The sequence below is a fragment of the Hemibagrus wyckioides genome, linkage group LG23 (genome assembly GCF_019097595.1).
Source record: "Hemibagrus wyckioides isolate EC202008001 linkage group LG23, SWU_Hwy_1.0, whole genome shotgun sequence".
NCBI classification, from domain to species: Eukaryota; Metazoa; Chordata; class Actinopteri; order Siluriformes; family Bagridae; genus Hemibagrus; species Hemibagrus wyckioides.
This window is the reverse complement of record NC_080732.1, coordinates 18,151,850-18,176,415: the sequence shown is the minus strand read 5'-3', so window position 1 is coordinate 18,176,415 and position 24,566 is coordinate 18,151,850. Positions and strand designations below refer to the sequence as shown.

Below are 24,566 nucleotides of genomic sequence, written 5' to 3'. Positions count from 1 at the left end.
AATCGACTCGGTTTTGATGAATCACTCCAACAGTCATTTATTTCTCTGCATTGCTTACTGAAGCAGGAAACGGACCGATTCTGCAGAACCTACAGGAGGAATGTTTCACTGTTTCTAGCTGTTCGGGGCAAAAGATGATTCAAAAGTTTCCGAATAAAATTCAGAGTTAGGTGCGAAAATCAATCTTTAATAGAAAAAATGTTTTGTCAGATGTAGTTCGGAGAGATGGAAGGATTGTTTGTAACATCAATAAATATTTCATTTCTCTGTAAACATGATCGCTCTATTAACGTATTATCTTTAATCCCAAAAGTTTTAGATACTTTAGATACGTTTTTAAAACGAAACTTGAAGTATCATCAGAAAGTTGTGGGTTCTTCCAAAGATTTAGGCACTTAATCAAAAACTTGTTTGTCTTGTACGCTGTTGATGACACATCTTCATCTTCTCAGAAGTCATGTATTTGTTAGAATCCGCATAAAAGACGAGCTCTAACTACACGTGCGATCTATTAACCTCCCTACGCCAGTTAGTTCCTACTAAATCTGGGCCTGACTGTATTTCTCTCATTTTCTACCTAGAAAGAGTTGATGATCTCATTAAAATCAGTCCTCATACAGTGATTAACGCTAATGTCTGAGATCTGAAAGGCTTGCTGAAGGACAAGGCTATTTTATTATTATTTTTATAATTTTTTTTTGTTTTGTTCATTCATGTTCTTTTGACGTGATTCGTCGAAAGCGCCGCTTCGGTGCGGAGATGTCAATGCGTGTGCACACGTGGGGAATAAAGGATGTAATTACACCCGACTCTCGATAATCTACAAAATAACCTTTTAATTTATCAAATTGCTGCACGATTCAAGGCCAGAGAGGGATTTCCGAGAAATGAGAGACGCGCACAGAGTCGCCCGAGTGTTACGGATCAGACCGAAGCGCCGATTTCATTTTTCCGTTTATTAATGTAATAAGCAGGGAAATCTGTCGTCTCTTTTCTGTAAGGTTTGTGTCATCAGCAGCGTACAAGACAAACAAGTTTTTGATTAAGTGCCTAAATCTTTGGAAGAACCCACAAACTTTCTGGTTATGAAAATAAAAGCAATCCATAAAGATTTAAACACAAATGTCACATTTAGTAGAAAATTGCGAATAAAAATAAAAACAACATGGCAGACCTGGGATTTAAACTCATAACTCTGAACTAATGTTACATTATTTTAATTTCTCCTTTCTCTGTTTCTCTACTTTTGTAAAGCTGCTTTGAGACAATGTCCATTGTAAAAGGTGCTATACAAATAAACTGAATTGAATTGAATTGAACTGAGGCCCTGTGATGGACTGGTGACCTCCTAATTAGGAATAAAGCAGTTATAGAAAATGGATGGATGGATGGATGGATGGATGGATGAATTGAATTGAATTGAATTGAATAACCTCCTGGTGTTCCAATGTGTCAGTTTAGATTTAGTGTCTCTTGTCAAAAACAACAAAAACAAAAACAAAACAAGGTTCATAATGATTTAAAAAATATTTAATAAATATTTAATAATTCTGTCAAGAAAACACTTAAGAAAACTTAAATCACAAAAATGTCAAAAAAAATTTTTATCAATTACGTTTCGAAAGAACTTAAAGCAAGCAGGGTTTTATTCAGGTTCTAGCTAGCATTAATTACACTAATATTAACCCTAATGATAAGCGAATCATTTTAGTCAAGACGCTAAGCAAACCTTTAGCTACAAATTGTACATTTATCTTTATTTTCTCTCTGTAGAAATCGACCCAGGACCCACTGAGCAAACATACTTTCACAACTAACAGAAATAAAGCAGGAAAACATGCCACCATGTCAGCGCCGAGTCTGCGTTTATTAGCAGGCGAGAATTTCTCCCGGTTACGGGAGCATCCATGGAGCTAATTAATAAATCTGTAGATGAAAATGAGTCCTAATATGACAGGATTGTCTCTGCCAGTGTGTTTGCCATTAATATCTTTTAGTAATTCTTAAAAAGTTTTAAAAAAAAACTTCAAAAACAGAGCTGGATGTCTCCCCAATGTTCAAATCCTTCTTAAAGCCCCTGACTGCGCTCACATGGAAACACTCCTTCACTGTATTTGTTCCACATTTCATTGCGTTCCTTAACGCAGCAGCTTATCTGCACAGATCTCAGACATCTGTTCTTTTTTATTGCTAATTAGCAGTCACAGCCCTGTTTTGTTATCCCGGTTTAATTCGACTAGCTTCAGAGCTCCTCGTCTGCCTGCCTGCCGTAACCATGCTTATTATAGACTCTCTTCAAAAAAAAGAAGGAAAAGTGTCTTCCTGGATCCTGAGTTGTTTTTTTTTTTGAAAGTGAATTACAGCTTTTCTGCCAGAATTTCGTCTGGAGTTCTACAGAATGATCGGCACTGTGGGCCGAACTGTGATGAATCAGTGAAGGCTTCTGAATTTTAGAGGTGTAGGTCGTATCCAAAAGCAGACACGCTGGCATGAGTAATGTATGTACACACAAAAAACCCCTACTTTATCATGTTGCTATAGGAAACTTATTTATTATATGTAATATATATAATTATTTATTAAATATAATTACATTATATTCCTGATATTTCACTGTCATTTGTCCACAAAAAGAAAATCATTCAATATTTTTTATCCGTTTATAGCTACAATGAATATAATGGAACAAGTTCTCACTCATGTTAAAGCAGCCATAGGCAAAAACAGCCGATCTCTCACTAGACTGTTTTGTCTCTTTCTTGAAGAAATAAAAAAGTCCTCAGGTTTTCATCTGAAGCCTAAACTCTTTGCCGACACTGGAGACTCCTTCCAAAGATGAAACATGCTTTTTATAGATTTGAATGAAGTCTCTGTTACTATAGAAACATCTAAGCATTCATTACATTTCATTACAGATTTATAGATTTATAATAAACAAAAAGCACGTATAGTATAATTCCTATGACTTTACCATCAACATGAATGATAAAAAGCTCATGAGCTGGAAGCGGTGCCACCTGGCTACATTGAGAAGTGTGCAGTCGTGTGCCCATAAATAATCCATGCCCAATCGAGGGAGCCGTGACCTCTATTAACCTGGTAATGGGCTGTGGGCACGGCGGACTCTTTTTTTATTTTCTCCCGCGAGCCTGATGTGTGAGAGGTTACACCGTTTGATTGAGTTTATCGCGGAATGTTTTAAAAAGCTCGCTGTTTTCTTCTCTGCATCGTAAACATCATTATGTACAACCTTACTGTAAGTGTTTTACCACAGATGTGATTCTGCTGCTGAGAACATTTTGGAGAACGCCAGTCCTGTTTGACTTTGACTTTTCCACTGGTGTCTAATCTGTCTGACACACACACACACACACACACACACTAAATCAACTAGAATAAAAACTCAGATTAAATCTCTCTTATAAGAGCAAACTGGCCAAGAAGGCAGCAAATGACACAATAATAAATACAACATAAAATATCCATATATAGTAACACACAATGAGAATTAAGATAAGATAAGATAAGATAAGATAAGATAAGATAAGATAAGATAAGATAAGATAAGATAAGATAAGATAAGATAAGATAAGATAAGATAAGATAAGATAAGATAGAACTTTATTAATCCCAAAGGAAATTGTTTTGCTGGAGACTGCTTCATTAAATATTAAATAAATGAAATATTCTATATATAAAAACGTATACAAAAATTTCCAACATGGTGATACTCAACATTATTATAGTGCCTTAAATATAAGACTTACCAGTTTGTTAGTGTTTCCTGGAGATTTTTCAGAACTTAAAAGCAATATGGTGACCCACAAGGTTCTGCTCTAGGCCCTGTATCGTTCTCACTATTCATTATCAACACAGAAATGTCTGGAAAACCTGATTTACTCAAATTACACACTGTATTTCACCAGTGACAGTCTCCGACCGAGGCCAAAAATTTTAGTTTGCTCCTATTTTTGTTGTGTCCATGTTGATGATTGAACGTCTTTGTCATGTTCCACTCCACAGTGGTGGTTAATATGAAGCTGATATGAAAGTAGACACTCAGGACTTTAAGCATTTGTAGTGTTTCAGAAGGATTTCTGTTTTTCCATAGCTTACCAGAGGTGATATATTCATACAAATGTTCCAAAAAACCTTAAAACAGTTTTTTTTCCACAAACATGTTTGTATCTTCAAAGTAAATGTTGATATCAAACCCATTCCTGCTCTCTGAGATGCTCTGAGTGCTTGTTCATCTGAAAATTTCATCTTCAACCAGTAAAATTCTGTGTAAGGTTCTCCAACAGAGAGAAAAACACACGTCTAAAACACTAAAATCTGACAGACTCATTTTATATCAGACTCACAGGCTGAACATCAGTCCTTTCTGATGACAAATTGTCCCATAAATTTGTTTGCATTCCCCCAGCAAACAGGAACATCATTGTGAATAGCACTAGTCTTATCCTGTGATCTTTATTCCTAAAGTTTAATGGTGCCTCATGTGAAGCAACACCATGTACCACAATATTCCACCATATTCCTTGCTGAAAGAGTCGACACATTTGCGTCCTACCTGATTCTTGTCTTAGTATACAGTGGAACCTCGGCATCCGGATTTAATTCGTTCTGGAGGCGGTTCTTAAGGTGACAATGTGTATCGCGAAATGAATTTTAATTTCCCATAAGAAATAATGTAAATCCAGATAATCCGTTCCAGCACCAAACAATATGAGCAATATTCCCAATATGAAGCGTATGTAAACTTTATGGCTGCTTACAAAGCACTGACCCAAGCCAAGCATTCCATGTCAAGGGTCCTCACAGGAAGTCGTGCCACCAAGCTTGGGCTACAAATAGAACAGTCCGCCCACGCCACCAATCTGTCAACAAAAAAAACGCCCGGAAAATCACCTAGCTTTTGAGCGAAGGCAACATTGGTATTGTGGGTTGCTTTCACTGACTGGAAAAAAAATGAGTAAAATTCATAAGCTCGCTTCGGTTGCCTTCGCTCAGCTTTCCACTGACGCAAACGAGTTTTGAACGGCTCCCCGATGTACGCACAACTTAGCCTGTGTTTGGTTCGGTTCGTTCGAGTTCACTAAATGCTTCGTATACCGATGCAAATTTCTTGTAAAATTTAAATTCTTAAGCTGAAAATTAAGTAAGGGAGGGCATTCGTATGCCAAGGTTCCACTCTATTTGCAAACAGTCCTATTAGTTAATAATTAGCGATAGCGATATGATCTTTTACCTGTTATATCATTTAAAGAAAGACTTAAGCTGTCACTTAATAAGCAGCTCTTTAGGATGTGTGATGATAACCAGGTAATAGAATCACACACAGAGACCTGAACACTTTCAGTGGATAAAAAGAGGAAAACTTGACGGATTTATGCGCTCTGCGCTACGTTAGCTGCCGTTCGCTCGCTCCATTATGCAGTGACACTGAGATGTTGATGAGATTATTCTGGAGTCTGTGTTCACAGTACCTTTTATAGAGCTCTAATCGATGAAGCAGAACACATCAGAACGCTGGGCGGCAGATTAGAGGTGGATTAGAGCTGACAGGCCCGCGCTCTGTGAACGAGTGTGTTTTGATGTGTGAGAGAGTCGAGTGTGGAGTTTTTGCTTTTTAAGTGAGTGGGTGGTGTGTGACGACTACGAAGATCTGTGTGTGTGTGTATGTGTGTGTGTGTATGTGTGCTGGGTTTCTTAATTTGACAGTGTAATAATGGTGAACACTTCTTGGCAGGTTTGGAGATGGATTGTGACAGAGCGGAGTGTAAGCTGGGAAATTTCTGTATTTAAAGGGTTATTTAAAAAGTCTAGATTTTGGACATAGTGCAGTTTCACTAATTAACTGGTTTGTTGAAGCAAAAGTAGCTAAATGGAATCATTTAAAGAGAAACCCTGACACTTTTTCATCACGTGTACAGAAGTAAGGATTATGTTTGGGTTTGTAGTCGCACTTCATGTTAACTAATGCCGTGGAATTCGATTCAAAACAAATATTTCTGTGTCCTGTAGGCTTTAAACATTAAACATCTGGAACGCCATGCTGCTAGTTTGAGAATTAGCCTAGAGAAGGTAACTATAATAAAAATCTACTGTATATCAGTCTGTGAAAACTTTCTTCTTCCCCTGTAGCTAGCATTTATTCAGCTTTATGTTAATATGCCTGATCGGTTTGATGAGGTACAGAAGACGCTCATTTCATTGTTTTTTTTCATCCGTTTATCACCTCTGCTGTAATATTTGCACATGTATTCAGTTCAGTCCACTGAAATAGCAGCTCCAGACTGCGAGAGCTGACGACTGCTGTGCCAGTAAGCGACTGCCTGCCTGAGTCCTACTACAGCACTTCCACACGCAGTCAGCTTCATCATCCTCTTATAATGCTTCTTTTGTTCCTCCGTCACTACTTAAATCCACCTGTCACATATCTAGCTACAGCTTATCGACACCCCGAAATACCTGCTAACCTTCCGACGCCGTAGCATCTGCCTTCACGCTGACATTTAACACACTCCCACGCCGTGTCTTATTAGGACCTTGTGAGTTTCTGACCTTAGGAAAGTGGATTAAATCCTCTGAGTTTGGTGAGAAACCGATTCTTGAGGCATCTGGTTCGATTGACTGTTGACATATCGGATGAAGAAAGTGTGTTTGCTTTTGTTTTTGCTGAGATTTCGATTTATCTTCGGATTAAAGTGTAAATTAGTGATAATGAAACCCACCGGTGAAAGATTCATGCCTGCTTTATATGATTCCTTATGATTCATTTTGTGACTTTTCTTCCTCTCCATGGCACTCACAGAAAGCTTTGCTGTATTTGCTGTATAATTTATACTCTCTATTTTATTCTTTTTATTCTTGTGGCTCTCTCGCCTAGCGACAGCGCAAGCTTTGCTCTGATCTTGTCTCCATTAGCGTCACCGGAGCATGGTGTGAGGGTACGTCCTCCTGCTTAGAGCACAGAGAGAAAAAGGAGGAAAAGGGGGTGGGTGAGAGAGGACGAGAGAAGCTGAGAGAGAAGCTGAGAGAGAAGCTGAGAGAGAAGCTGAGAGAGAGAGAGAGAGAGAGAGAGAGAGAGGGAAAGAAAGAGAGGGAGGGAGGCTGAGAGAGTGAGAGAGTGTCGCGTCAGTTAGCTGCAGTAGTCGGAGGACAGAGGAGGCAGCAGCATCACTGCTCACAGCCTCTTATCAATCATCCCAGAGCTTTCGTTCGGGTCCGTCCAGAAACAAGCAGAGAGGACGAGACAGAACCGGTGGAGCTCCGATACTCTGCATCAATCTTCCCAGGTATCGAGGATAGTCTCCGTCTTCCAGCAGGACCTCCTTCCTCCTTCTCTCTTACTTGGACCGGCTGGATTTTCTGGGTCGAGAAGACTGATGGGGTCGGGGGTCAGGGGGGCACAGACAACCCGCATGTCCCGCACGTGGACAGGGTGGAGTGGAGTGTACGTGTGCGTATGGAGACTTGTCTTAGTGTGCTGCGGAATCCAGACCGTTCCTGCTCAATCCTCAAGAGACGGCAAGTCAGTGTACTTCTGGGAAACAGGTATGGCTGCTTCCACGCTGATAATTAGGGCAGTGGGGGATGTTCTGGGGTAAAGTGTGTGTGTGTGTTTGTGTGTTTTGATGAATAGAACTGGTGAAAGTGTTAAACGTGCAGAAATGACAGTATGTGCAGTACGTCTCTCCGGAAGAACCACTTACAGATCAGATGACTCCTTTTCACTGCAAGTGAAACCATTTTACACATCTCCACTCTTAAAGCTTCTTCAGATCATTTTTTGGCTCCTGAGACTCCAGATGTATTTGTTAAAGCAGCCATAAAACTGATTAATCATGAATCGTTACAAATGTCCATCCACATAATGGCTCTAATCTTTCTAATGGGAATTTTTCACTGGAATGCCAAGCCGGTGCAGCGGGTACTGTAGCATTCCCGTCTCACAGCGCCATGGCTCCTGGTTTGGTTCTGAGCTCAGGTTCCGATCTCTGTGTTGCTTTTTGACTTTTCCTCCCACGTTTCAGAAACATGCTAGTAGGTGGCTTAGTGACTCTGAATTGCCCTGTAGATGTGAAGGAGTGTGAGAGTGTGTGTGGTGCTTTGTGAAAGATCTGCTTCTCAGCGTTCTTGGGATAGACTCCTGACCCTGAGCTAAAGTGCTTACTGAATATTTTTTACTTGTCTCTGGAACCATTTAGAAGAAATAGAACAAAAATGGTACTTCGGGCTCACCTTCAGGCTTAGGGTGTGTGTATGTGTTAGTGTGTTTGCATGTTCTCCTCATGCTTTGGGGGTTTCCTCAGAGTTCTCTGGTTTCCTTCCTCAGTCCAAAGACATCATGTAGACTGATTGGCATCTTTAAATTTGTCCATAGTGTGTAAAAGGGTGTGTGTGTGTGTGTGTTTGTGCCCTTTGATGGCTTAGCACCTCGTCCAGGTTGTCCACCTTCTTCCCTGAGTCTCCTGGGATAGACTCCAGGTTCTCCGAGACATGGACAGATGGTGTGTTTTATTAAAAAATCCACCACTGGTTGTACTTTAAAAGTCAATTTGGGATGTTATTAAATGAGAAATGAGAAATTTCCATCATTAGAAAATCCCTTTAATCTTCCCTGTCTCACCTTATGACCCCTTTACTATTCTCGCAGTCGTCTAATCATACAGGAACTTTTATTAACCGTGAATTATCCTTTAACTACTACAGGAATGAATAGAAATGAGAGCCAGGAATAAAAGTCTCGAAGCGCTGATAGAACAAAGCAATTACATGCTAATTGATTCAGCAGGAGATTTACACACTCAGCGAATAATTATGGCAGAAATTATATATGTATAAAGTAAGGAATAAAACACGCAGTGTGGTGCTGTTTTAGGAAAATAATCAGTGATGCACTGATGGTGTGATGAAGTGCACTTACTCTTAACACCCAGTGGCTGATCAGGAAGTGTTTTCTTCCACTTACACCACAGGATTTTTCTCAACTATTGCAATGTTTTCTGTAAATAACAATTTTGGAAGTTTTTATGCATTTGTAATTGCATTTGATAAAGTTAGCTCCTGTTCTTCTTATGTTTTTTCCCTGCAGCTTGTCCTGAAAGCATAAACTCCTCTGTCCTGAAGATGCTTAGCATCTTAACGTTACAAAAGTGCTGACACTAGAGATTCCTTCCAAAAATGTTAAAGTAACATCATCTTACAGAAAATTTCACCTACTTGTTTTTAAGCTTGCTATAAAACTAGTCGATTAATATAACCCTGTGTTTCGACTATCGGAGCTGCTGTTACATTCTGTCCAATCAGAATCCAGAATTCAACACGGAATAAATGCTTTTAGCGTTGTGCTATAAGTGCCAAAGCTAATCATTTTGCCTTTATTGCCGTTATTGCGTCATTTTACCGGCTACATGCGTGATGTATTTTTAAGGTGATTGGATTACATACTGTTTTATTTTTATACACTCGTGCTTAGCATGTAAATGTGATGAAAAGTGTCACTTGATAAATCTTGGTAATAAATCTCAGAGACACTGTGCACCGTGCACTTTTGTGTAAACGTGCAATTATTTGTTACGACTTGTTTCCTTCGACTTGCCAATTTGTGGTGCAGAGCAACGTTTGGTCTTTCCTTCTGGCTGTGATTCTCCCGAATCAATGCACTCTTGCCATTTTTTAAAGAAAAAAATATATTACGAAAGAGGATGTAGCTGAGTAAGGGTTAAAAAGGCCTGGATTGAAGCACAGGACTGTGAATTTCTCACTTTCGGTTGTAATTACACATTGTGGTCTTATCACAGAGGTGTGTTTTTGCTGTAAGACATGATAACACTGGGCCTCATTTCATTCTAATCTGCATCAGGGCTGTTTAACTGCAGAGACGAGATGGTCCTTGTAAGCTCAGGGTCTCTCAGGGAGGGCAGGTGTGTCAGGATTCTCCTGCTCCTCAGGTATGGTGATGGGTGTGGGTGCTCAGATGGTATGATAATGTTATCACGCGTCTGAGAGGCGAAGGAAATGCAGTTTTGTGACAAATGATGTAACATATGCATAATGAATTCAGTGAAAACCCAGGAGGAGATGGAGGCTCAGCTCTGCTTTATTGACTGAGCAGAAAGACCATGCATCTTCTGTCCGTGTCGGTGTGGATGTTGGTGTCGGTGTGAGTACGAAGAATAGCAGTCCTGCTCCTGTTCAAAGAAGAGCAGTGTCCCTGATAACAAGCTTTTAAGGCATGTTGTAGTGCACGGGGACATAAAAGTATAGGATTTTTCAGGCAGAATTGTGGCTTCCATCACAGAGCTACAAAATGGGGGAAAAACAAGAAGAAAAAAAAAGAATTGTAAGTTTAACTCAATAGCAGAGATCACAGATCCACTTGAGCAGGATTTACAATATACAGTCAAACTTCAGGTTCTATACACCCAAAGTTGTGTAGTTCTGAAAACTACACAGCTTTCTAAACTCATCTGTTTTTCTCTTGTGCATGTGTCTCCAACAGAACTTCCAGGATATTAGTCTAGCAAAAAATAAAATGTAAAAAAAAAATGACATCATCCAGTGATTTTCAAGAGATTTCCAGTGATTAGTGAGTCAGCAAATTATAGAACACTAGTGCCTGTGACATCATACAGTCATATAATCACAGAACACTAGCACCTGTGACATTATCTGTGACATCATACTATCATATAATCACAGAACACCAGCGCCTGTGACATCATCTGTAACATCATACTGTCATATAATCACAGAACACTAGTGTCTGTGACATCATACTGTCATATAATCACAGAACATTAGCACCTGTGACATCATACTGTCATATAATCACAGAACACCAGCGCCTGTGACATCATCTGTAACATCATACTGTCATATAATCACAGAACACTAGTGCCTGTGACATCATACTGTCATATAATCACAGAACACCAGCGCCTGTGACATCATCTGTAACATCATACTGTCATATAATCACAGAACACTAGCGCCTATGACATCATCTGTGATATCATACAATACTGATGATGTCATAATTAGTAATTCTGCCGTTTAATGATATCATAGTCTTGAGTGTTCTATGATTAGATGACGTCATAGTTGCTGTTGTTCCATGATTGGTTGAAGCCACAGAGTTATATATTATATATAAAGTTCCTCATCTTCTCCTAGGAAAAATTACCTGTGGTAACTTTACTTTTCTATATTCTGAATATTTTATGCACTAAAGCCAATCCTAATGCTCTCTGCTTTTAATATGTCTGACAAAACCCAAAATTTATACTGATACTGCACTGTCCTTCCCTCATTACTCAGAGCAAGGAGGCCATTTTGTATAACCTTAGAAAAGGACAGGATTAGTTCTGCCACTTCTCCACAATTAAAGCTCGTTCCCCAGACTCTTTATTCAACACAAAGTCCGTTTGACCTTCAAGTCGGCTCGGCCTTCGGGGAAATTTTCGTCCAGGCGAAGATCGAACACAAAGAGATCTAAAGTCATTGTTAAATTCTCTCTATCCTGGGTCTAGACATCAACCCCAACGATTTCCTCGGGAACCACTGAAGGGTCGTTAAAGTATCCGTGTCATTCGCTGAACGCTGCACGGACGATAGCTCCTCTGATCAGATGAGAGCACTGAGCAATTAATCGATTGACATTAACGACACCAGCTGCCCGTTTTACCTTCATCACTCTCTCTGTCTCTCTCTCTGTCTCTCTCTCACACACACACACACACACACACACCTCATTACTATCTTTTTTAGAGAAGTGGCACCATGCTAACACAGATGAGCTTGTCAGCACCTCTGAAGTACCTCAGCCCTTCTTCCTGCCTGTCACGTTAATTACTCCGAAGCCAAACAAGCGCGTCCTTAGCTTGCCATCTTGCTAACACCTGGATCGAGGCCCAGATGCTTTTCTTAGCGCCTCTATTTCTCTCTCGGTCGGATTTTCGTCTTCATCTTTAAGCTGAAAAGGTGCCTAAATCTACGGGAACCCGACCGATGTCGTCTTATATTTGGATTGATTCCAAACGTTAGCTTAGCTGCAATCCTAATTAGTTTGTTGACAGTGTTGCTACTTTTGAATCTCATTAGCATAACTCAAAATAATCCAGCGAATAGCACTTAATAAATAGGATAAAGCTGAAGACTAGCTGATGTTTTTCACTCAGAAAGTCTCTCCTTAATGCTTCTGCGCTGTTTGTACGAGATTATTGCACTTACATGAAGTTGCTTGCGTCTTTGCATCACACATTTGCTCTGTCAGAGTTTTAGCATCGCGTTACTTCAGCTCTAAGCCTCTTTAGGTCAGCTGGCTGAATTATTGGTGTTAGCACACCGCCTCAGGCCCACCTAGTCACATTTCTTTTCTCATCTGTCTTTGCATTTAGACTTGGCACACTTTCCTGTGTTCTCTTTTACAGTATGTTGGCGCATGGACTACTAGCAAGGAGAGTAAACATGTAAACATACAGCATTGTTTCATATTTTAGCATTTCACCCAAATCTTTTATTAGCATGTAGATCTTTTCTCCTAAAGGAAACTCTTCTCATTCTCCTAGCGTGTTCTCCATCTGAACCCAAAGAGCTAGCTTTGTGTTTTCTTTTTAAGTGTGTTCCTAGTGTTGGCATGTAGCATTAGATATAACAGTTCCTAACAATTCTTAATCTTATCATGACCTGAATATGAAGTTAGTCTGCAGATTCTCAGTCTTAGTCGGCTAATTCTTCTCTTTTTCCGCAGGTAGACTTCTCTTCCTTTCTACCATAATATGTAGCTATAAATAGCATAATCTCCAAATTAGTACACAAATCTAGCTTAATATTTTCTTTCACAGTATTAAGACCTAGCATGTTCTTCAGATCAGCATGTAGTTCTAGCCTAATGCTTTCTTTCTTAGCATAGAGTCTTCTTTTTGATCATCTTTAACATGTTGACTTCATCAGCAGCAGCTTCATATTCGATCAGCCTCATTCTGTGAAACATGAATATCATTTTTGACATTAAATGTGCAATTTGTGGCTTTTGGGAGGAAAAATATACCCAGACTTCTTTGATGTGCGTATTCGCTGCGTTGGTCCTGACAAATCCCCAAGTTATTTAGTGAGCGCATTTGAACGCGACCCTTTCCAGCCTTCATTTTGATCGTACCTGCAGGTATGTGAACTCCCTGGATACTAACACGATGGCTAATTTTCCAGCCCTGGTATTTCGGACATGCATACCAATGAAGGTGAATTTCTTTGAATTCATGCTTCACTTAAAGGGGCAGTTAAATGGTACTCTCTAGAACAAATCGCACATTTCATGTTCCAGTGCTTTTATTGGCGGAATGAGAGCTGAATGATGAGAAACAATGAAATAATGCGTTCTATTAAAGAATTGAGCACAGATATGAATATTATGAGGTAATCATCTAGTTCTAGATACATTTAATAACAGTGAGAAACAGATATTTCCTCAGCAGCCTTTCTGTTGGTCTTGTTATTGACAAACCTGAGAGTGTTACTGTTTCCTGAAAGATAGGAAACAGTAAAGCTTGACCTACTAGCTGCTCATACTGGAGACTCCTTCTATTGCTGTCACTTTTTAACTGAGATTTAACATCCATTCAAAAAAATTATATTTAAAGTATAATTTGCCTGTATGAATATTAACATGCAACCTGTTTGGCATCCTGGGGCAGCACGGTGGCTTAGTGGTTAGCACAGTTGCCTCCTGGCAAGAATGTCCTGGGTCCGAATCCCGGGTTCGAACAGGCAGGGGCCTTTCTGTGTAGAGTTTGCATTCTCCTGTGTGGGTTTACTCCGGTTTCCCCCCACAGTCCAAAAACACATACATTAGGTTGATTGGTAATTCTAAATTGCCCGTGTGTGTGTGGTTGTCTGTCTATATGTGGCCCTGTGATGGACTGGCCACCTGTCCAGGGTGTACCCTAATTAGAAATAAAGTGGGTATAGACAATGGATGGATGTTTAGCATCTGTTCCAGCAGGGGGTGCACTAAAAGTTTTGAATGTCCTCTCGACCCATCAGTAAATTAAGCTAATGATATGAAAATTGAAGCTAACAGTAAAACAGTGGAACTGCCTTGAGCGGACAGTTATGACCAAAAACCATCTAAAAAACAGTTTTCATAGACCTCCCTGGCAACATCCGAACAAATTGCGTGACCATTAAAATTCGTTCGAATTTGATTTTTTTAAAAAAAAAGTGACTTAGTACATTTGATTCAGTGCCTATTGCATTCCAGTAAGTACCAAATGCAGTTAATTCAATACCTAGTGCATTTGGTTCAGTATCTTTTGCTTTCAATTCAGTAGCAACTCCATTTGATTCAGTAACAAATGCACTCGATTCAGTACCAAATGCATTCGATTCAGTACCATCTGCATTTGATTCAGTACCAACTCCATTTGATTCAGTAACAAATGCATTCGATTCAGTAGCAGCTGCACTCGATTCAGTGCCATCTGCATTTGATTCAGTACCAACTACATTCGATTCAGTACCAAATGCATTCGATTCAGTACCATCTGCATTTGATTCAGTACCAACTCCATTTGATTCAGTAACAAATGCATTCGATTCAGTACCAACTGCACTCGATTCAGTGCTATCTGCATTTGAGTCAGTACCAACTCCATTCGATTCAGTACCATCTGCATTTGAGTCAGTACCAACTCCATTTGATTCAGTAACAAATGCATTCGATTCGGTACCAACTTCACTGGATTCAGTGCCATCTGCATTTGATTCAGTACCAACTACATTCGAATTAGTAGTTAGTACATTTGATTCAGTACCAACTACATTCGAATTAGTACCTAGCGCATTCAATTTAGTACCAACTCCATTTGATTCAGTACCAAAAAGGGACAGCTCTAATGTCTTCTATACATTTGAAATCATTTTAAATCTCCTTCACCGTATTAACCATTTCACTCGCTTCATACAATCCGTTTAAATCTGGCTGGTTCTAGCTGTTACTATGGAAACAATAACGTTAAGCATTAGAAGGGAGAATTCAGTACAGTGTACATGACACTTAGCCTACAGCATCAATCCCCAGAAAGGATGGGATGATTATGAGTAAAGGAGGAGAAGGACAGTCTTCAGCGAGTACATTACAGCAGAGTTTCTGTCTCAAGAGCCTTTACTTTTTTTTAAAATGAAGGTCGTTATTTTATAATTTCACTTTGTCACAAAACTCTAACAGTCTTCGGTCTCTTTGAAATCGCTGAGTGCTGAACGGTCCCGGCCCTCAGAGTGCGAATAAAACGTACGAGCCGCCTTTTTGAGAAAGGATTGTCTCAGAAAAGTCTTTTGCCCTTTTTTTTCTTTTCTCCTCTGGCGTTGTGAGTTTGCAGTCTCTCACTGTCGAGATGTTGAAGGTCAAAACTGTCTCTTTTTTTTATTATTCAATTACAGAATCCATTTTTTACCCCCTTCGCAACTAAGCCCTAGTGAAGCGGTCAAAAATCGGCTTATTATTTAAAATGGTCAAGCTTTTTTAAGGATATTCTCTTTGTCCCGGACACTGGAGCTTCGCTCCAACAGTGTTTAGTCTGAATGTCAGAGCTTACATGACGATACTGCAGCGCTGGATGGATTATAGATTATTCTCAGTTATTTTAGATTTGCTTTGTGTGGTCTTCTAGGACCGATATGTCATGTCTTATTCAAGAGCTCGAGACCTGAGAGATGTTTTTTATGATATACACAAAATTGAGTTTTGTATATATATCATAAGCTGACTACAATCTCAGAGCATCAGATTCACCTGTTCTTCTGATCCAGAAACTGTTTAGATAGTTCTGAAGCAGCACTTAAAGTACCCTGACTGTACCTACTGCTTTCGATTCAGTGCCTACTCCTTTTGAGTCAGTACCTAGTACATTTCATTCACTGATTCAATATCTATTGCATTTCCTTCATACCTAATGCATCCGATTCATTACTTAGTGCATTTAATTCAGTTCCTTCTGCATTCGATTCAGCACCAACTGCATTCAATTCAGTTCCTTCTGCATTCGATTCAGCACCAACTGCATTCAATTCAGTCCCTTCTGCATTCGATTCAGTACCAACTGCATTTGATTCAGTGCCTACTGCATTTGATTCAGTATCTGTTGCAATCAACTCAGTACTTTGTACATTTGATTCAGTACATATTGCATTCCAATCAGTATCAAATGCATTTAATTCAATGCCTAGTGCATTTGGTTCAGTATCTTTTGCATTCAATTCAGTAGCAGCTCCATTTGATTCAGTAACAAATGCATTCGATTCAGTACCATCTGCATTTGATTCAGTAGCAACTCCATTTGATTCAGTAACAAATGCATTCAATTCAGTACCACATGCACTCGATTCAGTGCCATATGCATTTGATTCAGTACCAACTCCATTTGATCCAGTAACAAAGGCATTCGATTCAGTACCAACTGCACTCGATTCAGTGCCATCTGCATTTAATTCAGTACCAACTCCATTTGATTCAGTAACAAATGCATTCGATTCAGTACCAACTGCACTCGATTCACTGCCATCTGCATTTGATTCAGTACCAACTACATTCGAATTAGTACCTAGTGCATTCAAATCAGTACCAACTTCATTTGATTCAGTACCAACTACATTCGATTCAGTGCCTGCACTAGGCCATTGATTCAGTATGTACTGATCAGTATGTGTGTAGTTTGACTGCAATTAAACATACAACATCTGCCATGTTAGTAGTCATGTGACCTCTGATGTCACATTAAGTGCTTTTATCTTGTTTGAACAAATGAACACTTTTCTTTTTAAGGAAGGTGTTTAACATGTACAGTTTAACCTCAACGAACAACATTTAATACCTACAGCACTTACACTCGGCTCCTCTGTAATACTGATAAAAAAATATGAGTGTTTCCCAGGATGTTTACCCCTGTGTGTGTGTGTGTGTTTTGTGAAAATCCTGTAAAACACAAACATTTCGACTGAAACCTACCTATTGACAGTTGTTCGATTTTTCCCTCCTGTGCCTCGAAGCAGCAGCAAATCATCTGTCGTGTCGTTTTCACTTCATTTCTTTTGTCTGAGACACGGAACAGCTTGATAAGCCAGAGGATTTATTTGAAACCCAACCTGTACTCTATAACGAACACTGGTATGACTTCGGGGAGCTGATTAAAAGGAATGACGCATGAATCCATTCCACGCTTTGATTACTCTTCTCTCTTATCACAACAAGTCCTCTTTTCTTTTTCCTGGTGATTTGGCAGTGGCATGGTTTCAGAACGAAGCTCCGTCCCGACGAGTCTCTGTTTAACGTCTTGTTCTGGAGATTACCGCAACAGCAGATCAATGTGGAAATGGGAGCGCAGTGTAAGTGTGCTCAGCGGGACTTTATTAGCACTGCTTACTGATGCTTTCTCTTTCCCCCAGACTTCTTCAGACGACTCAATGCACTCCATCCTAACCCTCTCCAAAGACTCGCGCAGCCTCCGGTGAAAACAACAACAACTTAGCGGTGCCTGTATTGATTGAATTGTAGACTTATGTGCATGTGCAACTGCTTGATTACAGCCTCAGTGGTGCTTCTGTGCTCGCTAGCTAAACACCATCTACGTAGCTAGCCATTTATATGGCTTAAGTAGCTAAAGTTAATAGTGTAGGTCTTGCTAGTTATATAACATGAGTGTTTTATATAGATTATAACCTTATAACATTTTAATAACGTAACAAGTTATAACAAGTTTAATAACATAATAATTAATAATGATAGGTAATTAAGGTAATAGACAAATAATGAAAACATAATTAAATGAAAGTACTGAGAAATTATACTGAAGTAAAAGTTTTGCTGTTGTGTCAAAATCGTACTCCGTTAAAACAGGACATATTTAACGAACATAAAAAAAATAGCTGCTTTTAAATCCACTCAAGTATTAAAAAGTACATTTTTCATACATCATTCAGTGTAACCAATTCATCTGAAGTAAAATATTCTAGAAATAAATAACATTAGCTAGAAATCGACTTGCTGGGTAGCTTCTTTTTCCAGCTCCTGGAATCGATGCTAGTCTCAGCTTCCGTTAGAAGCTAACAAAAACATGCTAAGTAAGTTAAATAGATGAAGTGAATATTATACTAAATAAGTGAACATGCTTTTTTAAATTACCTGGAGGTCATACCTTCCAGTAAGACGAACGAGACGCTTCAGTTTTCTACATTTTACTAAGCTAGGGCCAGGGGGCGGGGCTTATCTGTATTCAGACACATACGAATAGCTGTAGCGCTAATTACATTTCTACATGAACTGCATTTGATACAGTGCCTACTGCATTTGATTCAGTACCTGTTGCATTGGACTCAGTACTCTGTACGTTTGATTCAGTACCTATTGCATTCCAACCAGTACCAAATGCATTTAATTCAATACCTAATGCATTTGGTTCAGTACCTTTTGCTTTCAATTCAGAAGCAACTCCATTTGATTCATTACCACATGCATTCGATTCAGTACCAAATGCATTCAAATCAGTACGGTTTGCATTTGTTTCAGTAGCAACTGCATTTGATACAGTGCCTACTGCATTTGATTCAGTACCTATTGCATTCCAGTCAGTACCAAATGCATTTAATTCGATAGCTAGAGCATTTGGTTCAGTATCGTTTGCATTCAATGCAGTAGCAACTCCATTCGATTCAGTACCAAATGCATTCGATTCAGTACCATCTGCATTTGTTTCAGTACCAACTCCATCTGATACAGTAACATATGCATTTGATACAGTGCCTACTGCATTTGATTCAGCACCTGTTGTATTCGACTCAGTACTTCGTACGTTTGATTCAGTACCTATTGCATTCCAATCAGTACCAAATGCATTCGATTCAAAACCTAGTGCATTTGGTTCAGTATCTTTTGCATTCAATTCAGTAGCAACTCCATTCCTATTCGATTCAGTACCATCTGCATTTGATTCAGTACCAACTGCATTCGATTCAGTGCGATCTACATTTGATTCACTATCAAATACATTCAAATTAGTACCTAGTACATTTGATTCAGTACCAAGTTTTTTTTTGGGAACGTATTTAAGTAAGAGTAAGTTTTGATTTTAATTGTAATAAATACTCAAATAAAATAAAAATATGCCAAAATAATACTTACACCATGGTAACAAGTTTTTTTTCCCCACACACACCTGGTTAATCAGTGATAGAAGGAGCCTGATGGTGGATTTATGGTAATTTGTTCCAGATGTTTGATGCTTAAAAACAGAAAGCTGAAAGTTTTCTATGTTGATTACGAAGCAGGCTAAGCACAGGATGAGACGAGTTTAATTAGCAATTAGCAATTAGCTGGGGTTGAGACTCCGGATTAAACATGTGAATGGAATGAAACTCGTGAACTCATGAAGTGCGATAGTGAGCCGATGACGTTCATGTTAAAAAAACTGTTTCCTGATTGGTTAATACAGCTGGAAAGTTTTCCGATGCTCAGGATTATTACTGAGCTTCAGTTTTAGCAATTGGCAAAGACTGAGGAGCGTCATTTCTCGTCTCGAGCTCCAGACGGCGTTTCTTTCAGGTTTTCCTCCGAGCCATGCCCACAAGCCAGTCACCTGATGAACCTTTCCTGAAGTCTTCAGCTGTTCCTCGTCTTCTCCCCGCAGCGTCACCTCCAGCCGTCTGAAAGCCACGCAACCTGAGAACTGTGACATTTAATAATTGACCAATCTATCAGGAATCCCTCTGGGGAATGATGCTGCGGACGGACCGAACGCTGTATGCTCAGGACAGTGTCTTCTGTTTTGCTAATGTTTTGCTAATGAGCACTCGTTTGATTGATGAACGCTGTTATTGTTCGTGTGATCATTTTTCCGGTGAACCTTCCATCCGGTCGACTCCTTTATAGCGATAATACTGATGGTTTGCTGAAACGGAGCCTAATAAGGACAGCGTTTTGGAGACTTGGTGACTAAATTCATCTCTGTCAGAGCACACTGTGAACTCCGGGGACAGCCGAGCGTGCCGAATGATAATTTTGCCATTTGGGCACGAGAGACTGGCGTGACAGTGTGTTAAAGGCAGTTGGGATGTTCTCCCAGGGTGCAGTTTGGATAGACAGGCTCTCTGGCGGAATGACGTCCCCGGCGGCCCTGAATGTGACCCGATGTGTAGCGACAGTGTCAGTCGTGCTCCGGCTAATCGTGTATGACAGCCTGCTTTATTAGTCACACCAAGCCAGATGGCCTCGGAACTGCCGAACTCTCACAGCATGCAAGAAATGAGTTTCAACCATCGGGATTCTTCTCTAGCTCGATCTGTGACTACATCTATCTATCTATCTATCTATCTATCTATCTATCTGTCTGTCTGTCTGTCTGTCTGTCTGTCTGTCTCATAACCACTGCCCTGCTGCTCATCCCAGGACTGAAGGAATTCGTACTTTTTGTCTTCCACTCCTTCACCCTCAAGTCATCTAGAAGATTCCATTTTGAGTCTTGAGGTTTCTTCACATCGTCACAGCGAGGTTTTCCTCCCACTGACACTCCCGACTTGTCCGTTACGGTTCTAACGGTGCGCTTGGCTCGTAATTCCTGTAATTCGTAATTCCTAGTAGCTCACTAACTGGATTATTTTCATTTAAAATATGTTTGTACTGTGAGGGTCTGTGATATTTCTATCATCATTTCTTCAGAGTTTAGGGCTTTTCACACTTTCCTGCTTTAGAGGAACGTTTCCCACGTGTGATTTAGAAGCGGGATTATATGGCTTTTGTGGTGTTAACCCCGCATTGCGATAATAAACGTGTACAGCGTGAAACGATGCACTGTTTGAATGTCATGGCTAGTTGCTTAGCAACAGGCACCCAATCAGAAACTGAACAGTGTTTCAGCCTCCTATGACGTGAAAACCAGGACGTAGCTGAACAACACTGAACAAAAACAGAGAGAATGAGTCAGACGGCAAAACGCTGAACATCACGGAAGTCTGTGCCGTAGCGATGGCAGAAATATGTCATTAAAAAAATTTGCAGGAGAAAATTTGTAAAAAGAATGAGTAAAAAGATGAGAAGGCTCAGGTGCAGAGACAAAAAACCTGAACTTTTGTTCCTCACTGATGTGAAGGCGTGAGATGGGCCGTTATTTAACGTTGGGTTTATCCAATCAGAGTCGTTGATATGCGAATATGCAAATAAGAAGAAGGTTAAGTTGCCTTTTAGGAATGTAGAGTGTGAAACAAGGTCAGATTATAAAGAGCCAGGATTCAGGAGAACTGTGAAACCTCGAACTACACAAACCAGGATTCTCTTTACATGGAGGTTGCTAGGACCCAGGGGAAATATTGAAGGATTTTTTCATTTAGAATAAATAAAACCAGGGAAATAAATATTAAAAAACTATGTTAGGTCAACAAAATGGTTACCATATATTACATTTGATAGTATATTAAATTGTTCCTAATGTATTGCTCATCAATTTCCATTCTCGGCTCAACAGCATGACTTTATATGTGATTTCGTACAAAAATAGTCAGATTTATTCTCATTTTCTAAATTGATTTCTAGTGTTATTTTATTTTATTTATTTGTGGCCTGGTATATGGTAAGTGTATATTTGTTGTGTACTTGCTGTCCTGCTTTACTTGCTTAAGATGAGCATTTTCACTTCCAACAATCCCCCTCCCCCCTCCCAGATCCTGAGCGTGACCGTTCTCAGCACATCCATCGAAATATTTTTTCAATAAAATATTGAATCCTTTTTTTTTTTTTGAGGTCATCACAAATCGGTGATAACGAGATGGAGTTTCGAATGTTCCCTCGAACTTCATTTTTTTCACTTAGCGCTTCGTGTCGATGAACTTGATTTGAACTTCTGTAGCCCTAAAATGACAAAAAATAAAAAATCCTAAATAAATAAATGAATAAATAAATAATCCGTTCCTATTCCATGCAGCCGTCTCTCGCTCGGTATCTCCTGGGTTTTCAGCAGCTCTCGCTTCACACAGAAGCAGCTGTATTGTGAAGCTCCTCTGTACTCACACCTCCGGGGCTAGTGATATTCTCCAGGGCTCGCAGGAGTTTATTTCCATAACTCTGCCAATTATAGCTCACTCCAGGCATCTGACACGAGCCCGAGCCAGCGAGGAATGATTACAGCTCTGCAGATTAGCATTTTCTGCCTTCTGTGTGTATATAAATGTGCACTAACGTCCATTTCAGCAAATGATAGCATTCAACTGTCACTTGTAGGAGAAGTGTAGCTTTAGCTGGAATGGATATACCGAGGGTCAGCTCCATATACAGGGGGGTGGTGAAATAGGAAAATAATCAACAACCGAATGTGTGATGAAACGGAGCTATAACAACATGAAGTGTTTGAATCCTGTTAAGCCAACGATGACAATTACGATCTGTATTCCTGTCACTTTTTATCCGTTTAGAGTTACATCTAACGTTGAGGGAACAAGCCGTTCACATTAAAGCAGATTTAAGTGGACGTTCCTTCACTAGCCACAAGGAAAAATTCTAATAACTAATTCTAATTCTCTGAGTGTTATGAGATTCTGATACTGGAGACTCCTTCAGTAATGGACCATGTTGTTACCATAGAAACCACAACATAACATATAACAAGCAGGTTTTAAGCAGGTTTTACACACAGAATGATGCACAAGCCAAACATTTAAGCGAATGCTTCTTCAGGACTATATTTTGGATTCGGATTGCATCCCGTCACAAACTAACCTCTTTTACCCAAGAGTGTAATAGTGACAGACATGGCAACGCCACCAGGATGATGAAACTATAAGAAGCTCCATATATTTGACCCTCTCTCTCTCTCTCTCTCTCTCTCTCTCTCATCTCTTTCACCCTCACTCTCTCTTTCTCCCTCTATCTCTCACGCTCTCTCAATCTCTCTCTCTGTCTCTCTCTCCCTCTCGCTCCCTCTCTCTTTCTCTATCTCTCACCCTCTCTCTCTCTGTCTCTCTCTCTCCCTCTCTCTTCCTCTCTTTTTCTCTATCTCTCACCCTCTCACTCTCTCTCTCTGTCTCTCTCCCTCTCTCTCACCCTCTCTCTTGTTTTCGGATTACACTTCGCTAAATGCTTTCCATATGTGTGGGAAGCGTGGCATCATGCAGAAATCTCGGGCATTTAGACACTATCTGTGTGCCTCCGCACTTTTTCCATGACAACGAGCTCGCACGTCGGAGCTTCTGCAAAAGCTGTGTGTGTGTGGTGTGTGTGTGTGGTGTGTGTGTGGTGTGTGTGTGGTGTGTGTGTGTGTGGTGTGTGTGTGGTGTGTGTGTGTGTATGCGTGGGTGTGTACGTGTATGTAGGTCAGTTGGATGTGCCGATGGACCATGGAGTGTGTCTGCCAATGTCCAACACATTCACACACACACACACCTTTTCTCCTCAAACACACACCGGTGTGAGAACTTCCTGCTGCCCAACTGGGGCGTTCCTGTAAGAGGATTAACACTGGATTAGAGCAGCGCTGGTGTGTTCTCCAATCTGGTCAGAAGTTTGTTGATACATTTTCTGAAACAGCAGCTCGGACAGTAGTGCAGCTGGACGTAACATAAATGCGCTTGTAATGCGCTCGTTCGGACACATCATCGTTTCCGTAGTAACAGTTCCTTTACCTGGACGTGTACTTGATATGGTGAAGGTACTTATAACTAATATTAACTAACTCTAGTAATCCGACATGATTTGTATTTACTTCAAGAGAGAGAAAATGAGAGCGGGACTGACCGTTTATCGCTGCTGTAATGTGTACAAGAACAAATAGCGTATACTGACCTCATGTGGCTCGCTAATAATTAATTGTAATAATATATTAACTTATATTAAAATAATAAATTAACTTATTTGGCAAAAAAGAGCGATTTTATGGGAACCTGGCTTCATCACACCGCAGTGTTTCATTCCTTACATAATAACCCCCTCCATCTTGTTTTTTAACCGTCCAGCATTGTGTGTGTGTGTGTGTGAGTATGTGCACTTTTTCCATATGTGCTGCTTGATATTTATGACACCATATGCGTTGTGCATGTGAAGTATCTGTTGGTTATGTTTGCTCTGATGGCTCCCAAGACACTCGGCAGCTGGTATTTACACGTGGACAAGACGCCACATGGAGAGGTGTTAAAAGAACCAGAGCGACCGAGAGTCAGAGAGAGAGAGAGAGTGCGAGAGAGAGAGAGTGCGAAAGAGACCATTCCACACATCTCCTAACCTCCGTCTGCGTCAAATAGCCTCTCGGTATGAAAAAGAGGGAAAAAAAGGCTCATCCCTGAGCGTCACGTTGCCGCTTTATGGCTTCCCTTCTCATCAGAGACGAGACGAAGGCGGCCGGCTGACGCCGTAAATCCGTTCGCAGGAAGCGAGGGTAGAGGAATACATTATTTCATCAGGCCCTGCTGTCGCCAGGAATTGTGATTGATTAAGTCAGAGGACGGAGCTTTATTAAATCCAGCGTCGTGCCACACTGCTCAGGGTTCGAAACTGATTAGCGCAGCTAGTCAGGACCGAGGAGATGTTT

At 40.1% G+C, this 24,566-nt stretch overlaps 1 protein-coding gene across 1 annotated transcript in view; it reads left to right on the top strand.

Annotated features, from left to right (window-relative positions):
- Positions 1 to 7,019: 7,019 nt before the first annotated feature.
- thsd7ab (thrombospondin, type I, domain containing 7Ab) overlaps positions 7,020 to 24,566 on the top strand; it is a 125,054-nt gene continuing 107,507 nt past the window's right edge. The window contains exon 1 of the mRNA XM_058377051.1: positions 7,020 to 7,560. Coding sequence (XP_058233034.1) covers positions 7,392 to 7,560 — 169 coding nt within the window. The 5' untranslated portion in view covers positions 7,020 to 7,391. The remainder of the gene's footprint in view (positions 7,561 to 24,566) is intronic.